This window comes from Rhinichthys klamathensis, unplaced genomic scaffold, assembly GCF_029890125.1.
Source record: "Rhinichthys klamathensis goyatoka isolate OS25496 unplaced genomic scaffold, OSU_Roscu_1.1 h1tg000527l_1, whole genome shotgun sequence".
Classification (NCBI taxonomy): Eukaryota; Metazoa; Chordata; class Actinopteri; order Cypriniformes; family Leuciscidae; genus Rhinichthys; species Rhinichthys klamathensis.
The window spans coordinates 478,416-500,000 of NW_026607004.1; the positions used below are offsets into that span (position 1 = coordinate 478,416).

Sequence of the window (21,585 nt, forward strand, 5' to 3'; positions counted from 1 at the left end):
AACTAAACACGAACAATTTTGATTTAAAGAACTAATTTGGTATAGATTATAAATATTAATACAAATATCATAAATATTAAACAATAGACTTTAACTCATTGTAACTCAATAAAATGACTAACTCAACAAACTGTACTACTAGAATCACATTTTATCCAATAGTTAACAAGTGTGTGTCCCAACCCCACCCCCCCCCCCCCCCCCCCCCCTTTGGTCATGTTTTATGTCACTAGGGCACCGAATGTATATAAATATAACATTAGGACAAAATTATTGTCACATTCAATACAAGTCATGAACTTCACTGGAGGCTTGTCTGTTTGCCAGGTTATATCAGATGTATGTCATTAACAGGATATGTTTAAGGACTGTAATTGTTTGTCCTTTAATTTGTTTGAAGAATGGAAATGTTAAACCTTCATTTGAAATGCTGGTCAATTCGCTTTCTTACACGTAAAATAAAGGTTCCAAAAGGTTTTTTTTTTTTTTTCACAGCGATGCCATAACCATTTTTGATTCCCCAAAGAACCTTTCAGTGAAAAGTTCTTAAAAGATCATTTTAATAATCTAAAGATTTTTTTTTTTTTCAAATCTAAAGAACATTTTGTCCAATGGAAAAGTCCCATGAATGTTAAAGGTTTTTCAAGGAACCATAGGAACCAAAATATTTTTTTGCATATAGTCATCGATGCTTATACACTCACCTAAAGGATTATTAGGAACACCTGTTCATTAATTCTCATTAATGCAATTATCTAATCAACCAATCACATGGCGGTTGCTTCAATGCATTTAGGGGTGTGGTCCTGGTCAAGACAATCTCCTGAACTCCAAACTGAATGTCAGAATGGGAAAGAAAGGTGATTTAAGCAATTTTGAGCGTGGCATGGTTGTTGGTGCCAGACGGGCCGGTCTAACTATTTTACAATCTGCTCAGTTACTGGGATTTTCACGCACAACCATTTCTAGGGTTTACAAAGAATGGTGTGAAAAGGGAAAAACATCCAGTATGCGGCAGTCCTGTGGGCGAAAATGCCTTGTTGATGCTAGAGGTCAGAGGAGAATGGGCCTACTGATTCAAGCTGATAGAAGAGCAACTTTGACTGAAATAACCACTCGTTACAACCGAGGTATGCAGCAAAGCATTTGTGAAGCCACAACAGGCACAACCTTGAGGCGGATGGGCTACAACAGCAGAAGACTCCACCGGGTACCACTCATCTCCACTACAAATAGGAAAAAGAGGCTACAATTTTCAAGAGCTCACCAAAATTGGACAGTTGAAGACTGGAAAAATGTTGCCTGGTCTGATAAGTCTCAATTTCTGTTGAGACATTCAGATGTTAGAGTCAGAATTTGGCGTAAACAGAATGAGAAAACGGATCCATCATGCCTTGTTACCACTGTGCAGGCTGGTGGTGGTGGTGTAATGGTGTGGGGGATGTTTTCTTGGCACACTTTAGGCCCCTTAGTGCCAATTGGGCATCGTTTAAATGCCACGGCCTACCTGAGCATTGTTTCTGACCATGTCCATCCCTTTATGGCCACCATGTACCCATCCTCTGATGGCTACTTCCAGCAGGATAATGCACCATGTCACCAAGCTCGAATCATTTCAAATTGGTTTCTTGAACATGACAATGAGTTCACTGTACTAAAATGGCCCCCACAGTCACCAGATCTCAACCCAATAGAGCATCTTTGGGATGTGGTGGAACGGGAGCTTCGTGCCCTGGATGTGCATCCCACAAATCTCCATCAACTGCAAGATGCTATCCTATCAATATGGGCCAACATTTCTAAAGCATGCTTTCAGCACCTTGTTGAATCAATGCCATGTAGAATTAAAGCAGTTCTGAAGGCGAAAGGGAGTCAAACACAGTATTAGTATGGTGTTCCTAATAATCCTTTAGGTGAGTGTATGTTGTGCATTTATCATCACACTACTGTATGTGTGTTTTCTCTTTGGTTTGACTAATAATAATTTAAGCTTGTGCTCCTGTACAGATGTGCGTGTATGCTGTGCACTAAAGCAGATTTTGTATTTATTTTGTCATATTCTGTCTGTAGTTGTCGTGTAGATGTAAGGTCATTTAAGGATTAGAGACGTCATGACCGAAAATTCATAAACTGTTTTGTGCTGCCACAGCTTGAGAGAACAACAGAGATTGTGAGACAGTCCGTATGGCTCTTATCTTAGGGTAATAATTGTTTCCATTGCAGAATTGTAACCTTCACCATACACGTACATTACGTTATTGGTTTCTATGTTTAAATTTTTGGAGACACATCTTTTCTTGAATGAAGCATGACTAAAAACTTAAATTCTTCTTAGTTGACACACAGTAAAAGATTAGAGCTATAAAATGCATTTGAGACATTGTTGAGATCTCTAAAGGAGATCTGAGATTACTAATTTCTTTTTTGACCAAACAATTTTTCCTTTCTCTGTCTATGCAGGTGGGATTTTCGAGACACTTGAGAATGAACCGATTAGCGTGGAGGAACTTGCCTTCAAATTCGCTGTTACCAACATTAACAGAAACAGGACTTTAATGCCCAACACCACCCTCACCTACGACATCCAGAGAATCAACCTGTTCGACAGCTTCGAGGCCTCTAGACGAGGTGCGATTCTTACACTTACACGTTTGACAGACACTTTTGTTCAAAGCAACACGGATCAGTTCATGCATTCGCTGGTAATCGAACCCATGACTTTGGTGTTGCAAGCACCATGCTTTACCATTTGAGCTACAGGAATGGTAGCAAAGATAGCTCAAAGCAAATCCTAATATGATTTTATACATTGTAAAAAATATATATATATATATATACATCCTGTTAAAAAAGGAAATACTACTTCAGTTTTTAACATTTCAAACTTTCACATTTTATTCATTGTGTTGAAAATATATAAATCATATAGCTATTACTTATGAAAAACATACAATTATTAAAAACATATCTGTTAATTAAAATAAAGCTAAAATAAAATATAAATATTAGTTTATATATAGTAATATATAAATTAGAATCAGAAAAAGGTTGCTTTGTAAAGTTATTAAATCATTTACTGGAAATAAATTAAAACTAAAACTGAAATAAAAATAATTAAACCTAAATAACAATATTTAAAAAACAAAAAAGTAGTCAAATGACAAATGCACATAACCAAATGACTAAAAGTTAAACTAAAATTAACATGAAAACTAAAAACAAAAGCTAATCAAAACAGTCATAAAACCAGAATAAAAAGAAAATAAAAATTTCAGAGTGAAAATTGTTTCTACACCAATTTTTTTTCAGTGTACCTATTATTAGTTTATTTTATATAATTGCATTTGAATATACACTATAAAAATGATATGATCGATAAATTATTGTAATATATGTTTTTCCGTTACTTTACCAATTTCAACTTTTTAAAATTGTACAAGATTCAACTCTATGGAAAGTAAAGGACTTTATTGCCATCAATAGTTCCATAAAGAACCTTTCAAATCCATGTCATCTTATCAAAGCACAAAATGTTCTTTATAGTGGAAAAAGATTATAAAATGTTCTTCACACTAAGAAAAGACTGTTTTGGGAATCCTTTTGGAACCTTTAATTTCAAGAGTGTAGGCAAGATTTTAAAAAAATGAGTTGAAATGACTTGTATGATTATACTTAAACATTTAAGGCAGCTGAACTCAACATTTTAAGTTGAATTAGGGGTAATATTTTCTCAGTGTGTTAATAAAGTCCCTGATGTTCTCTTGGTCTTGCTGTCAGCCTGTGATCAGCTGGCTCTCGGTGTGGCCGCGGTGTTCGGCCCGTCCCACAGTTCTTCGGTGAGTGCGGTCCAGTCCATCTGTAACGCGCTGGAGGTTCCTCACATCCAGACCCGCTGGAAACACCCGTCTGTGGACAACAAAGACAGCTTCTACATCAACCTGTACCCAGACTACGCCTCCATCAGCCGCGCTGTGCTGGACATCGTGCAGTTCTACAAATGGAAAGCCGTGACGGTGGTGTACGAGGACGCAACAGGTGAAAAACACCTTTTTTATTGCTCAGATGTTTCTCTTTCATTTCTCAGGAGAATCGTGTTCTCAGATATAATTCAAGTATCAACAAGCTTGGATGTATCTCTTAGAAAAAAAGACTATAAATGTGTGCAACAAAAAATAGACACAAATGAAACAATAAAATAAAAGTTCTTTATTGGATTCATGAATAACCTTTAAGATAAATGGAAATTTTTCATTGCACAAAGTACTTTGTAGTGCAAAAGAAAACAAAAAAATTGTTTTTCTATTGCATCACTAACAAAACCCCCTTTGAAACCTTTATTATTATATAGAGAAATATGATGAGAAATGTTTGAGTTCATATTGAGATATCTTACTTTTGATTGCAGATTTTGGTATCTTGGCAAATCTTAGCACAGTTTAACTCTGTGTTGAGATCTCTTCTGAAACGCTTATTGGATTATTGGGGTTGTTTCAATTTTTAGTTCGTCTTTTCCTTAGGAGAAACGTCTAAAAAGCAGTTAGCACCTAATCAAAAATCTCAATTTGCTCAAACAATCAATCAGCATAATTTTATGTGTAAATCCACAGTTCTCTTCCAGGGCAAAGCTGGTCTCAGCCTCATACGTCAAGGACCGTTGGCTGAACGCCTGATGCATATGGCACACAAAATGGGAATTATTTCAGTTTCAAAAGTGGTCATCTGATTGGTTGATTTTGGAAACTTTGATTTTGGATTTTCGGGTGTGTCGCGTTCTTTAACGGTCCGCCTGGAAACAAAGCCGTCATGGAAGAAGAAAGCAGTCGTGTTTACAACTGTCACAATGAAATAAGGATTAGGGTTACAAAGGGGCGGAAACATTTCTGGAAAATTTCCAGAACCTTTCCATGGGAAAATAATTTGGGGAATTTTGGAAACTTAATGGGAATGTTCAAGCCTGACTTTGTCATACTCATATTATAGTCAGAATGTGAGTCTGATACTGCTCCATAGGGCTTTGATTATGAGGCGTGTCTTAACCGAACCAGGGAAAAAAACTCTGCACTCAATTGGATAGACCTACAACCAATCAGAGCAACGCAGTAAGTCAGCTACATAGTTGCATAGCATAGTTGTCAACAGAACTCAACTGCACGCACGCTGGAAGAAGTAGTAAAATAATAAATGTGTTGCTTCTTTTACTTGGTCCTCCATGAGTGCGACCAAAGGAGAAACCACAACGACCACAGGGTTTTCATTGCGTCCCATCTTCTTAGTTACCATCGGAGCCAGCTGATAAATTAAACTTTTGCCGAATCCCGTAGGAAGGACGGCAAACACATCTTTCCGATCGACAAATGCCTTGATTGCAGTTCTCTGTTCGTCTTTTAAAATGAATGCGCTGTCGATTTCTTTTACAACAGACGCGATAGCGGAATCTGTATCTTAATTCTCCAGCTGCAGTCATCTCTGAGGGAAACCAGTTCAACCCAAGCGCTCTTTGATAACGTGATGATTACGTAACTGCAGATCATCTGTCCATCATCGTATAAAGCCCGCCCTGGCAATTTGATTGGCCAGACGATTTCAGAACCGATCATAATTACTCCTCAATGGATCGAGTCCAGACCGAACTTCCCGACCAAAAATTTTTGTGGGCTGGCATCCAGGCTAGGAATGTTCAGGAAATTTTGGCTAATTTATACAAACTGTATCATATACAAAGATAAATATTAACATTTTGTTTGGTCATAAGCAGACATGCCTTCAAACTAATGCAAATTTAAAATATGATATTTTTGAGTAGAACATATCCCCCCCCCCCCCCCCCCCTAAAAAAATCAGTTAATAGTCCTTTGAGCATGATTGAGGAATATGCAGGGTAGAAATTCAACTCATTTTGCATTTAATTTGATCATATTAACCAAGATTATACTGCAAGATGTTTTTTTTCAACTACATTTAAGTTCCCTCTTATAGGCTAACATGCAATATTCAAAATTTCCAGTTTATTTCCGTTAATTCCCATTTATTCCCATTAATTCCTGTTCCAACTTTGAAAATTCCCGGAATTTTGCAACCCTGATCAGGATCAACTAAACGCTGGATTTTGTGCAGTTTGCGGCGACTTTGTTGCAGTTAACTTGCACAACATCTTGAATGAATAATTTAGTAGATGCACGCCGGTCTGTAATTGTAGGGACATCGACTTTACATTTTTACACCCCTAAACATGACGCGGAACAAAGGGAACTGTGATTGGTTGCTTTAAATGTCATCCAGACGGCCTCTGGTCGGTCCTTGGCCAATGAGAGCTGCGATCTTCCAGACCTTCTGCCGTCAGTTTTTTCTTTACTGTATTTAAAAATAATGATTTCTAAATGCATTTACAGGCCACATATATTTAAAATGATCCTGAATATGTACACTTAACCAGAAAAAAAATACTTTGATGAACTTTTTCAAATATGCAGGAATTAGATGCATCTATCATCATATCAGTGTGTGTAATTTGTTTTTAATATTTATAAACCAGCCCATGAGTGTCAGATGGTTGTTAGGATCTCGGTGTTTCATGAAAAATTTAATTAATTCACATTTCTGCTCTGAATTTGACATTTTTGTGTAAACTGTTGTGGTTAATATTGACTTAGTGATCATATCTGGGATCATTTGTTTGCTGAAATAACATTTCTTCATTATTAATAGGATTAGAATATGATTAACTGTGTAATTTTATAGGGCTAAAAATATTAAAAACCAAAAGGACATTACTTTTTCTTTTTTTATGTAATGAGTATTTGAATTAAGGCCACTGTCACTTTTGATCAATCTAATGTATTCGCTAGAAATGTTCAAATTTTTGAATAATAGTGTTTCTATCATCTTTGCTGATTTTGTCTATGCAATATTTTTAGGGCTAATTCGTCTTCAGGAGCTGATCAAGGCTCCGTCGCGGTACAGCATCAAGATCAAAATCCGACAGTTACCGATAGGAAGTAAAGATGCCCGGCCGCTTCTTAAAGAGATGAAGAAGGGCAAAGAGTTTTGTGTCATCTTCGACTGCTCGTACCAGACCGGATCAGACGTCCTCAAACAGGTACAGTAACACTTCATTTCAATTTGAATTGATGACGCAAACATTCCAATTTGAATGTTTGAATGCATTCATGCACTGCAAAAAAATGTTTTGTTTTTTCTGTGTGAATTAAGCTTATTTTTTCTGACCCCATTGGAAAATGATTTTTCTTGTTTTAAGCATAAACTCACTTTATTTTAATGATTTTTTATTTTTTTAGAAAACAAAACGTAATATCTTAAGGGTTTTTGCTTCCCAAATAAATGTATCCTGATTTAAGAAAACAAGACAAAAATACTGATTAAGAATTAGCTGACTAGAAAAGTAAAGTCTGTCAAGACAAACCCTTGTTTGAAAGATTAGTGATTGTAAAGTAAAAGAGTAAAGCATTACCTGTTTTGAATTTGATATTGTGTGATATTCTGATGTCTGATTCACCGATGTCTGATGTCATACATTGACATCATCAAATCCCATTTTCTGTGTTACAGCAATACAAATACAAATCCCTAAACTAAATCCCCATCAAATGTGATGCGTTTGATTGCTCCACTTTGTGGCCGTTGTTACAAAAAGACACAGTCATGCTTTGTTCCAGTGTTCAGATTTCAGGGCTTGTGGGGTCAGAGCAAATACTGTACATGTGTGTCTTTAGATATCTAATGCTCATTATATGAGTATGCTGATTCTCCTATAACACATTCATTTTCCTCTTTCTTTCTCTCTCTTTCTGCTCTAGCTGTTGTCTATGGGCATGATGACAGAATACTACCATTTCTTTTTTACCACTCTGGTGAGTTTCTTACATGGTTTCTTTGAGTTTTTCTTTGGCTGTGTCATTGTTTTGACAGGGATTTTCAGCAACATGTGTTCTGCTGGTTTGCATTTAGTGTTCTGCGATATTTTCAGTCACTAGATGCTGCAGTGAGGATTTGTTTTTTGTAGGCCAACCTGTAAGTTCGCCTGATAAAAACCCAATAGGACTTTTCCATTGGCTTTTGGAATATTGCAAAAAAATAAGCTCTGTGATGAACAAATTTGATTGTTACAAATTTTTTGTCATCATAATAATATTCACAAGTGAACACAACTTTTATGTATTTTGAAGCCTAAATATAGTCATCATTAGTAAAAAGCAAAAGTTAGGCTATTAACAAACTGGTAACACTTTACAATAATTTTTCATTTGTTAACATTAGTTAATGTTTTAACTTACATGAACCAACAATGAGCAATACATTTGTTACAGTATTTATTAATCTTTGTTGATGTTAGTTAATACAAATCCAGCTGTTCATTGTTTGTTCATGTTAGTTCACATGTTAACAAATACAACCTTTGATTTTAATAACTAGTAAATGTTGAAATTAACATTAACTAAGATTATAAATGCTGTAGAAGTATTTTCATTCAAAGTTCATGTTACCTAAAGTTGTTAAATAATGAACCTTATTGTAAAGTGTTTCTAACAAACTATGATCGCACGACTTACTGCTGTATTTTATGTTGTAGAATAAAACATGAAAATATCTTGAGCTTCTGTTAACCAGACCTTATTTCAGGCATTTAAACAAAAACTCATTGACTTCGGTTCGATGGAACCGGACGTGCTAAAATGCTCATTTCTGGGGTTTGGCCTACAAAAATACGTCATCCCTGCTGCACTCAATAGCTAGAAGTCAAATATTCTTTCTAAAGCGTTTCATGTGATCTGTAAGGAGTGAGTTGATGTTTTGATATATATGCCACAGGATCTGTTTGCGCTGGACCTGGAGCCGTACAGATACAGCGGGGTGAACATGACGGGCTTTCGTCTGCTCAACATCGGCAACCCTCAGGTGGCGTCAGTGGTGGAGAAATGGTCCATGGAGCGACTGCAGGCTCCACCCAAACCTGAGACCGGCCTGCTGGACGGAATGATGACAGTCTGTCCATCCTCTACATATATATATCATCATATTACAGATAGTCAAGTTTTACTCTATTCTAGTACCAAAAAAAATGGTACAAAGCAACACTATGGTATTTTAACATGTACTATCCCAGCAAACAGGGACCGTTGCCTGGTCTTTAATAATGATCTCAAAAGGTTTCAAATACAGTGTACTAAACCTAGAAAGTACTGGTAATATAAGGTAAATACATGGGTTAAGGTTAAGTTTAGGGGTAGGTTTAGGGTTAGTGCCAAGTTATTACAGTTATTATTATTACTATAATAAGTACATATGTATATGCGGAACAGGACTGTAAAATAAATTGCTACCAACATTGTTTATACATTGATCAAGGAGCGTTTTTTCGGAAATGTTTTAGTTCGATGTTCATGTTCATTTTTTAAATGTTAAATGTTTAAATGTTTCGGAATGTTCAGAAAACATTCAAAAGTAACATTCCCATTTAGAATGATAAAATGGAATGTTTCCTTAACATAATCAAGGGGGTGGGGGGGGGGGACGTTTTTGAAACATTTAAAAAAAAAACTGGTTTTAGATCATTCAGAGATCATTCAGAACATATTTTTGTTAGCTTTGATGATACTGAATGATTAGTTATATTATAGTTATTACCATAGTCCAAAAAATACATCTCCACAAAATGTTTTTACCATAATACTTGATCATCAAATTATACATTAATTGTGCATTGACCAAGTCCTCACATTTATTTGTTTATATACTGATGTTTCAAAGCAGTTTCACATTAATAGACATGAAAATAACGCCAAATTCTTCAATTATGAAACAAATTCAATGTCAGCTCTACAGAAGACAACGACAGCTCAGTTTAGTTCAGTGTTAATTCAGTTTAGTTTAGTAACAGTGTCAATGTTGCAAAGTTCATCAGTTATGAAATGAACTCAACTGAACTGTAAAGCATCTCTATAGAAGATAATAGTGCCATTATTCAGCTTGAGTCAGTTCAGTGTTGATTCAGCTCTGTTCAATAAGAGTTCTTGAATGAATGAGGCATTTATATAGCGCTTTCATACGTACTACTGTACACACAAAGCGCTTTACAATAATGTCAGGGGATCTCTTGTCCCCTGTTCTCTTGCTGATCTCTTGTTCTCAGTGTCAGTGCAGTAAAATCGATAATATTACTTCATATCAAGTGTCTTTCGAACCCAGAATTGAATTTAGAAAGAAGTGAGTCATTTCATTATTTGATCAGATAGTGTAGTAGCGTGTCTGATGAATCATGTCTCTGTGTGTGCCTCAGACTGAAGCGGCATTGATGTACGACGCGGTGTATATGGTCGCGTCCGCGTCCCAGCGAGCGTCCCAGGTCACCGTGAGCTCACTGCAGTGTCACCGCCACAAACCCTGGCGCTTCGGATCCAGGTTCATCAGTCTGTTCAAAGAGGTAAAGGCTCCTGCTTAAACACTCGGCCCAAAATGAAAAGGCTCACCCAAAAAGAAAATTCAGTCATCATAAAAGGGTTAGTTCACCCAAAAATGAAAATTATGTCATTAATGACTCACCCTCATGTCGTTCCAAGCCCGTAAGACCTCCGTTCATCTTCGGAACACAGTTTAAGATATTTTAGATTTAGTCCGAGAGCTTTCTGTCCCTCCATTGGAAATGTATGTCCGGTAAACTGTCCTTGTCCAGAAAGGAAATAAAGACATCATCAATGTGACATCAGTGGGTTAGCTAGAATGTTTTGAAGCATCGAAAATACATTTTGGTCCAAAAATAACAAAAACTACGGCTTTATTCAGCATTGTATTGTCTTCCGGTTCTGTTGTGGATCCGCGTTCAGTGCCGCTGCTGACGTAAGACGCCGCTGACGTGTCTCTGGTGCGCCAGAGCTTCGTTTACAGTCTGAGGGAGACGCACGCTGTAAACAAAACAATCTTCGCAAACATGTCTAAGGATTTCCACACAGAGGAAGACTTGCATTTTTTTGCCCAGCCATATTTATTTGAACCCGAATACACGGGCGCACCAGACACACGTCAGCAGCGTCTTACGTCAGCAGCGTCACTGAAGCGGATTGACAACAGAACCGGAAGACAATACAATGCTGAATAAAGTCGTAGTTTTTGTTATTTTTGGACCAAAATGTATTTTCGATGCTTCAAAACATTCTAACTAACCCACTGATGTCACATGGACTACTTTGTTGATGTCTTTATTTCCTTTCTGGACAAGGACAGTATACCACATTTACAATGGAGGGACAGAAAACTCTCGGACTAAATCTAAAATATCTTAAACTGTGTTCCCAAGATGAACGGAGGTCTTACGGGCTTGGAACGACATGAGGGTGAGTCATTAATGACATCATTTTCATTTTTGGGTGAACTAACCCTTTAACTCATCAAGTAAATGATGATAGTGTTATCATATATAATCTTTTAAACTGTGTCAGACACTCCTGAACTTGGATAGAGGGTTCAGTCTGAATGCATCAGTACTCAGTTTTCTGGAAAGTGTTTTGAGGCACTTCTAAACAGCTGCAGTGATTTATGTACAAACACTCTCTCTCTCTCCCAATGACATCTTCCAAGTGTTCTTGTCTTCCTGTTTTGGAGGAGGTATTGTTGAGTCAGCATGTTGGCATTGCAGGCTGGAGGATGAATGTGTGTTGGACGAGTCGAGTGTGTAATGGCTCCAGCTGAATTACTGATGCTGGCTGTGCGAGGGAACTCATTATAGTTGGGGATCTCTTCATTTAAAGGGGAAGCGCGTCATTTCATTTAAAGGGGAAGCGCGTCATTTCTGCTCCACTTGAGGCACAGAATGGAATTGTAACCGAATGGGCCGATATAACATGGACTCAGCCAATAGCGTGAATGACGTCCAGCTGTGTGGACCTATGGGTGGAGTTGTGTTTAGCGATGGGTTATGGGTAGGTTAGGGTGTTTTTGGATTTTATAGCTCCACCCATCGTCTTTGCAGTGAGCAATCTCTCGAATTTGGGGGCGGGATTACCTGTTTGTCTGAACCGGTGTGGAAGGACATTCTTTCTTTTTTTTATGTAAATATATTTGTTTTATGTTGTTCTCCTCAGATATTTATTTGGAGATATTTTTCTCTTTATATTGTCTCAAAGTAGTTTTTCTTTTTTCCCTATTTACTTTAATAAACAGAGCATGGAGAACAGCAAGGAATGGATCATAGTTTTTATTTGATTTATTTTTTAAATATAAAATAAAAAATTATTGGCATGATCCTGTTTAAGGAAGATGGGTTTTAAAATGTATTTTTTATGGTATTTAAAAAATGAACTAAAAACAACAGCAACAATAAATATTATTATTATTATTATTAATTTCTTAATACATTTGTTTAAAAAAAAATAATAATAGTAAAAACAATTAAAAAGGAATTAATTTATTATTATTATTATCATCATTGTTATTGTTAATCATGAATTGACAGGTATTTTAAAAGCAAACTAAAAACAACATCAGTTATTATTTATAATAATTAAAAAATATATTTATTTAAACAGCCAATAACAACAACAATAATAATAATAATTATTATTATTTTATTATTATTAATACATTATTAATAAAAAAACAGTTTTAGAGCCATAAAAGTATGTTTTAGTTTAGTTTGTATGTATTTTTTCCAGATTACAAAATGTTTTGTTAAATTTTAATTCCATTTCAGCACAGCTCTGTCGAAAGAGATGTTTTCTGACACTTTCACTGAACTCAATGTTAGTTAATGCATCTCTGAAGTTCTTTAATCCAGTCAGTGCTGATGATGATGATGATGATGATGATGATGATGATGATGATGATGATGATGATGATGATGATGATGATGATGTCATCTTGATCTTAGTGAGAGCCGCTGGTACAGTTAGTGCAGACTACACTAAGCACTGCTGGGTCTGGTGTGTTTAATCTCGGCCTGTTGGTAATTGGAGCTCACTGTACATGCGATCGAGAGCAGGATGTGATAAAAAGGAAGGATCTAGTGAGATTTACACTAGAGAATAATGACTAGAACAAATCTGGACAAAGGTCATGCGGCCTCAGTGTGAGTATATGAAGCAAGTCTTTAAGATCTCCACTACTGTATGTGAAGATTATGAATGCTACCCACCCCACAGCAAATTAAAGAAATAATCCACTGGATTTGCACATCAGGCTTTACTGAATGTCTGTTGACTATTTAAGCGCTGCATCCTTGTTAATTCACATGTTCTGGGTAAAAGATCCACTGTTGGGGAGATCGGTCTCTCCGTCTGGCTCGTATCCCTCAGACTGAGCTCACGTGTCCACTTCGCGAGGTTCATTATAGAGTCCATTTACTAACAACTCCTTGCAGAACAGATCTGATCTATTGCTCTGGGCACTTCGTTGATCATGTGACTGTTTGTGATCTATGGATCTCTAGGTTGTTTCTCTTAGATGTTTGTCACTGTGTGAATGGGGCTGCTTTAGACGGATGATAAAAAGCAGAGATAAATATTGAAGGTAGCAAGGTTGAAGACACGTGTAGTGGTAGCAGGCACTATAAAAAAACAATGTTTAATGAGCAAAGAGAACAGGGATTTGTAGGAGAAATATAAACCTTAACCACACATAGACGCCAAACAGGGATGATAAATACACTGAGAGCTAAACGAGACACAGGTGCAGATCATAAGTAACCATAGAAACAAACTAGGGAGTAATGAGTAACCAAGGAAATTATGGTTTACATTTCAATTTGACATTACACATTACAAGCCTTATCCTCAAGGTCCTGGCACTACACAGTGCTCGTTAGTCATTTATTTATTTATTTACTAGAATTATTAACTAGAATTCGTTGAATTAAAAATAATAATAGAATAATGGGAGAAAAAAATATTTAATGTATTTGACACTTATTTATTTACAATAATTCATTAAATTAATAATAATTTTATTTAATAAAAATATTGATTTATTTAATATAAATTCAAGGTGCTTGTTAGAAAAATAATTGTATGTTTTATATAATAAATAAATAAATGCATTAATTTATAAAATGTATTAAGTTAATTATGTTTTAAGTATTTAATTAATTTACTTATGAAGAATTAATTAAATAAACGATAATAATAGATTAATATAAAAATAATTTAATGTATTTTAAAAGTATTTATTTATTTACAATAATGTATTAAATTAATTATTACTTTATTATTTTATTTAATAAATATGATTATTTACTTCTTTTTTTTACTAAAATAACCTATTAATAATCTCATTCCCTCTCTCTCTCTCAATCTTATACCCTAGGCCTATACTATAAAAAATAATGTCAGAAAGCCCCCCAAACGCACAACAGTGTGTGTGAGCTAATACAGCGAGGTAAAGTTATAAACACTGAGCTGTTGATGTGCCAAACACACATTCTCAACTGATGATGATGATAAAAATGCTACATCTGGCCTCTAAAGTGGGATTCAGAATAAAAAGAAATGAGCCATCAGAGTTTTTACAACACCCTCATGTTTAATCTAAAATCAGATCCTCTTTTCTCTCCTCCGCACTTCTTGTAGGCTCAGTGGAACGGCCTGACCGGACAGATAGTTATAAACAAGACGGACGGCTTGAGGAAAGATTTTGATCTGGACATCATCAGTCTGAAAGAGGATGGGATGGAAAAGGTAAAAGCAGAAGATGCTCCCGTGATCTTCACCTGTCTAAGCCTCGTATCTTAATATCTGTAGCATACTGTACATGTCAAATCTGGGCTTTTTCTTTTCTTTTCACAAGCAGTTTATGGAAAGTGGTCGTTTTAACAAAGTATGGAAGAAGGTTTGTATTGAATATCAGAAATGTGACGTTCAAGTCCCTTTTCCCCTTGTAAAAATGTACCATGGTACTGAATGATTGCCATGTTCACATACTATGTTATTTTCCAAAAAAACATGGTATTACCATGGTACTTTTTTCATCCGTGCCCCTCAATCTGCTGACACCTCTTGTGCTGGTTTATAGATATTTTTTAAGTCTCATTAGAGACACACGGCTTAGTTATGGATTCTACTTATTTTTGACACTCAAAGTTATTACTTCAACTTATTTCCTTTTATAACAGTGTCAAACTCTCAGTCTGTGGCTTCCAAGAGCTCTGCATCCAGTTATGAAATATCACATCACTCATAGAGTCAACAATGCAGAGAGCTCATTTTATTAAACATCTGTTTATGAGCACTCATCGCACGCCAAGCGCTCAACTCGAAGACACTCTCTTAATGTATGTTTTAAAATAGCTATCAGACAGAGGTGACGTAGCGTAGCGAATGAAGCTTCACTGCGGTACACAGAAACACACACAGAGGAGAACTACACTTATATCAGTTGCTCATGTAGAAGAAGGCGTGAATAGAGGGATGATGGTGATGTGAAGCACTTGCTTTTGCTCGATAAAATATGTGGAAGATAACTGAGAAATTCAGTGTGTTTTCTGCACCGTGTGTTTTAAGGCACATTGTTTTCTAGATTTATTTCCCCACAGATATAAAGCATTCATTTGCTTCACTTATTAACATTTTTCCCTTGTCTTGTTTTCCTTTTACCTTGTAAGACTTCAAACTGAAGTGTTTTTTTTTTGTTGCTTTATTTATTTGTTAGTTTATTTATTTATTTATTTATAAGTCATTCAATTATTTACAAATCTTTAATAAATGTCTTTATTTATTTAATATAAACATAATTTAGTGTATTTTTTATAATAAATAAATATGTAGATTTATAAAATGTATTAATCAAAGTGTATTTTTCTTTACAATTTATTTAGAAAATATTTTTATCTCATAATAATGTTATTGTTATTATAATTATGAGATATGTATGTATATATACGTATGTGTGTGTGTGTGTATATATATATATATATATACACTCACCTAAAGGATTATTAGGAACACCTGTTCAATTTCTCATTAATGCAATTATCTAATCAACCAATCACATGGCAGTTGCTTCAATGCATTTAGGGGCGTGGTCCTGGTCAAGACAATCTCCTTAACTCCAAACTGAATGTCATAATGGGAAAGAAAGGTGATTTAAGCTATTTTTAGCGTGGCATGGTTGTTGGTGCCAGACGGGCCGGTCTGAGTATTTCACAATCTGCTCAGTTACTGGGATTTTCACGCACAACCATTTTTAGGGTTTACAAAGAATGGTGTGAAAAGGGAAAAACATCCATTATGCGGCAGTCCTGTGGGCGAAAATGCCTTGTTGATGCTAGAGGTCAGAGGAGAATGGGCCGACTGATTCAAGCTGATAGAAGAGCAACTTTGACTGAAATAACCACTCGTTACAACCGAGGTATGCAGCAAAGCATTTGTGAAGCCACAACACGCACAACCTTGAGGCGGATGGGCTACAACAGCAGAAGACCCCACCGGGTACCACTCATCTCCACTACAAATAGGAAAAAGAGGCTACAATTTGCAAGAGCTCACCAAAATTGGACAGTTGAAGACTGGAAAAATGTTGCCTGGTCTGATGAGTCTCGATTTCTGTTGAGACATTCAGATGGTAGAGTCAGAATTTGGCGTAAACAGAATGAGAACATGGATCCATCATGCCTTGTTGCCACTGTGCAGGCTGGTGGTGGTGGTGTAATGGTGTGGGGGATGTTTTCTTGGCACACTTTAGGCCCCTTAGTGCCAATTGGGCATCGTTTAAATGCCACGGCCTACCTGAGCATTGTTTCTGACTATGTCCATCCCTTTATGGCCACCATGTACCCATCCTCTGATGGCTACTTCCAGCAGGATAATGCACCATGTCACAAAGCTCGAATCATTTCAAATTGGTTTATTGAACATGACAATGAGTTCACTGTACTAAAATGGCCCCCACAGTCACCAGATCTCAACCCAATAGAGCATCTTTGGGATGTGGTGGAACGGGAGCTTCGTGCCCTGGATGTGCATCCCACAAATCTCCATCAACTGCAAGATGCTATCCTATCAATATGGGCCAACATTTCTAAAGCATGCTTTCAGCACCTTGTTGAATCAATGCCACGTAGAATTAAGGCAGTTCTGAAGGCGAAAGGGGGTCAAACACAGTATTAGTATGGTGTTCCTAATAATCCTTTAGGTGAGTGTATAATATACAGTATATCTCATCTATATATATATATATATATATATATATATATATATATATATATATAGTACATATCTCATAATTATATTAGCCTATATATATATATATATATATTAATCAGTTATAATTTTGCAGTTCTATTTGATAAGACTAGTGGCACAGACCACAGACACCACAGACATTTGAATACTCTACATACATTTAAAATCTCTGATCATATTGAAAGGAATAGTGCCATCCTTTAGTCAGGTTCATAATGGGTGAATAATTCCTTTAATCTGTCCTCTAAACATCAACAGTTTTCAGCATGAAATGTTTTCGCTGTGGTTCTGCATCTGTTTAGATTGGCGTGTGGAACTCAAACACTGGCCTTAACCTGACAGACAGCAACAAAGACAAAAACGCCAACGTGACCGACTCCATGGCCAACCGCACACTTGTTGTCACCACAATTCTGGTAGGAATCAGCCGACTCACGTCAACAAGACCCAGAGCCACCACGTGCTGGAACTCATAGTGTTGTTGCCCTTGCAGGAAAACCCATATGTGATGCACAAGAAGTCCGACAAGCCGCTGTATGGGAACGACCGGTTTGAAGGATACTGTCTGGACCTGCTGAAGGAGTTGTCCAACATCCTGGGCTTCTCCTATGAGGTCAAACTGGTGTCTGATGGGAAATATGGAGCCCAGAATGACAAAGGAGAGTGGAACGGCATGGTCAGAGAGCTAATCGATCACGTAAGTCAAAATAAAGAGTTTTGCTTCTTTTAGTCCATGGCTATATGTGTGTGCTAGTGTCCTCATCAAGCCGTTTCGTCTGATCTTAAAGAGTCAAGCGAGTTCCTGTGAGTTCATTCTCACCGGCTTCATTACAGGTGGCAGATTTGGCCGTGGCGCCGCTCACCATCACTTACGTGAGAGAGAAAGTAATCGATTTCTCCAAGCCCTTCATGACTCTGGGAATCTCCATTCTCTACCACAAACCCAACGGCACGAATCCAGGCGTGTTCTCGTTCCTGAACCCGCTCTCTCCGGACATCTGGATGTACGTGTTGCTGGCCTGTCTCGGGGTCAGCTGTGTGCTGTTCGTCATCGCCAGGTACTCAACAGTTTAACACATTTTAACCTTTAGATTGGGTTAAATTCTTCAAATTGGACCGGTTTCATGCTTCTATATGTTTTGCGGTTAATTAGCTCTTGTTTTACTGCCCAGCTCAAAGACTCTGACTAGGCCAGCTCATTTTAAATACAAATGCAATGGTACTTTTATTACAGTTGTGCTGAAGTGGCAACTAGCCTCTCCCTATGGAGGATCCCTATTCCACTCTACAGATAAAGCGTTGTGGAAATTCGGTTCGCGTACCCCGAAGTGATAAAATAAAATTTTGTATCAAAATTTATAGGCATGGTTTGTAGGGAATTGCAAACCTGCGCACATATATTCAAACGCACATAACTATAGAATCAATTCTTAATGCGAATGTGAACGCCATCAGCGTTTATCACAGGTTCACGTTTAAAGTCTGTTTAGAGAGAACAGTGTCGTCTTAGCGGCCCCTAATTTAATAACAAATGATCATTTCGACGGAGGTGAATCAACCAAAACTAACTTTAGCTGGAAAATAACATTATTCAAGAACCGCTATAAAACCAAACCAATCTCTGTTACCTTAAATCATGTTTATCTCTGTAAAGCTGCTTTGAAACAATCTACGTTGTTAAAAGCGCTATATAATTGAAGATGACTTGACTTGACAGTTAACTTTTCTAAAACTTCAGTTAATTCAAATTCAAGCACATGTCCAGTATTTATAATGGCCAAATTGTGGTAACGATGTCACTGCATTCTAAATTCTGTTCTGTTGCCTTGGAAAAGTTTGCACTTAGGCCGTGTGTCCACCAAAGCGTGTTTAGCCTGCTGAAAACGCTAGACGCTCTGCTGAAGACGCCTAGCTTTGGGCGCATGAGAGCGTTCTGGCAGCGCAGCGTTTTTTCCGTTGAGATGTTTCGTTGCTATGAGACAGAATATCCGCAGCACAGTTTACTTGTAACTGATTTCGCCGACAATTTTTTTCATACTAAAAATACATTTTTCATCCATTTTGTTTGGTTAGCTCTGCTGGTTGATGTCGTTGAACAGAAAGAATGTTGTGACAGTTGCTCGGGGTGGTATTAGCCCCGCCCCTCCTCCACTGTGATTGGACGGCTGGGTAAAAAGTGGCAGTGATGAGCGCTGCGTTTTAAGTCAAGTCAAGTCATCTTCATTTATATAGCGCTTTTAACAATGAATTGTTTCAAAGCAGCTTTACAGAGATAAACATATAATTTAAGGTAACAGATTGTTTTGGCGTTATAGCGGTTCTTGAATAATGTTACTTCCAGCTAAAGTTAACTTTGATTGATTCACCTCCGTCGAAATGATCAGACTTTAAACGCGAACCTGTGATTAACGCAGACGGCGTTCACATGCTCATTCAGAATTCTATAGTTATGTGCTTTTTAAAATATGTGCGCAGGTTTGTAATTCATACAACCCAGCCTAAACTACTTTTCTTGCCTATAAATTTGATACAGAATTTTGTTTTATTTTATCACTTCGGGGTACGCGAGCCGGAATTCACAACGCTTTTTTCTGTAGAGTGGGAAAGGGATCCTCCATAGGGAGAGGATAGTGGACACTTCAGCACTGCATTGTCATCGGGTCCAGGCGAATCTCCTTCGTCAGATCTGGACACGGCCTGGATCCGGCAGGCTGCGGGAAAACCTCGGGATAAACAAAGGCACTAATATTTTACCCAAAGTTGAACATTTTTCAACTCTCGGCGACCAGTAAAAAACGCCGGGCGCTCGGCGCTTCAGCGGGAAAAAAACGCTCAGCGCCTCGTTACGCTCATGGCGTTTAAAAAACGCGGTGCTCCCATTGAAAACAATTGAAAACATACGCCAGGCGCGTGGAAAAACGCTTTGGTGGACACACGGCCTTAAAGGTGTTTTCAAAAAGGTTTTCCGTGACCTAAATGGCTGTTTGCATGTAAATGGCTCAAATCTGTGAAATAAAAACTCAATATTTTCAGAAATATAATATTTGTCTGGATGAACCTTGGAGTCATGCAATTTTCTCTCTCTCTCTTTTTCCTCTCTGCGGTATGGTAATATATAATTTCCTCCTTTAGTCTCCCGCGTGTTCTGTGGGTTTTGTTGTTTTTGGAAATTTTTATTTTAAAAATGTATTGGGTGTCTAAAAAATATTTAAAGAAAACCCTTATTTTTGTGGGTGGGAACAGAGCAGGATTTTCCTCATATTTTGTGACATAGGCAAAATACATTTCTTGGCCCCTCCAATACGGCCCTGAATCAGTATTCAGTATTCAGGATGTCTCACGTATATATATATTTATATATGTATTTATTTATTAGCAGTCTCCAACATGTCTGCAACAGCATTCATCTACAGTGTGCAAGTGATATTTATTTATTTGAACATAAAACAAAAATGTGGCTGCTCACTGTTGGACTCTATTGCAAATATTTTTGGGTGTTATAAGCAGACTTGGTTCAGAAAATATTTTCCCATTTGTCTTTTCTCCCATATCAGCTCCAAGATGAATAACATTGCAATACAAACTTTGATTTTTATTGAGGGTGGAAGAATAAACGAACAATAGTTTAATGTAAAATCGTAAAAATGGGGGGAGGGGGTAATGATGAAAATGAAAATGGAAAATATAAATAATCAGTTTAATACATGAAAGCAAAGCACAAAGAAGTACAGTGCCACATATTGTCCAGATGGTCCAGTGAAATGGAGTTATGAGTATGTATGTTAGAAAGGGAGTCCAGGTTTTAGAGAATGATGTGTTGGGTTGATGGAGGGAATATCTAATTTTCTCGAGTCTAATGAAATACGAGGCATTATAAATCCATCAAGAATGTGATGGTGAATGGGGGATTTTCCACTTAAGCAAGATTTGCCGTCTGGACAGCGATGTGAGAAATGTAATAAAGTCATATAGAGAAGTCAAACCGCGGTCAGGACACCGAATACACCAGTGAAAGATGAGGCCAACATGTTAGAAGAGGACATTGCTGAGAGATCATGCTGCATTGCAAATTACATAATCAAATCAAAAACAATGATGCAATATCAAATTATTGCTTTTATGGATGTTTATTGTCAGAGTGAAATACAGTTTATTTGAAATGTATTGTGAAATAATGGCTGGCATTTTGTTGGTGACGGTTAGTGGTGATAATATTAGAGGTATTACATTGAATATTCACAATAAATTTGTGGTGATTGTGATTTTGCTGATAAGATTAAGAATAATTGTGGATATTTTTATTTTTATTGCACTTTTTACATGACCTTTTTTAGGACAGACAGATGTTTTATTAGTGTCTCGGTTTTAAACTTCACAAGCAAAATCTGTTAGAGTTGTTAGCAAG

At 36.9% G+C, this 21,585-nt stretch overlaps 1 protein-coding gene across 7 annotated transcripts in view; it reads left to right on the forward strand.

The window, feature by feature from the left end:
- Positions 1–21,585, forward strand: part of grik1b (glutamate receptor, ionotropic, kainate 1b) — a 51,598-nt gene that overhangs the window by 22,947 nt on the left and 7,066 nt on the right. For 4 of the 7 annotated variants that reach the window (XM_056238608.1, XM_056238611.1, XM_056238612.1 and 1 more), the window contains 11 exons: positions 2,461–2,628; positions 3,778–4,035; positions 6,915–7,096; positions 7,815–7,868; positions 8,827–9,000; positions 10,295–10,438; positions 14,571–14,678; positions 14,788–14,829; positions 17,483–17,596; positions 17,674–17,877; positions 18,015–18,238. In XM_056238608.1, the coding sequence (XP_056094583.1) occupies positions 2,461–2,628; positions 3,778–4,035; positions 6,915–7,096; positions 7,815–7,868; positions 8,827–9,000; positions 10,295–10,438; positions 14,571–14,678; positions 14,788–14,829; positions 17,483–17,596; positions 17,674–17,877; positions 18,015–18,238 (1,672 nt within the window). Of the gene's footprint in view, positions 1–2,158; positions 2,202–2,460; positions 2,629–3,777; positions 4,036–6,914; positions 7,097–7,814; positions 7,869–8,826; positions 9,001–10,294; positions 10,439–14,570; positions 14,679–14,787; positions 14,830–17,482; positions 17,597–17,673; positions 17,878–18,014; positions 18,239–21,585 lie in introns of those variants that run through there. The other 3 variants (XM_056238613.1, XM_056238609.1, XM_056238610.1) reach the window with 3 other exon arrangements.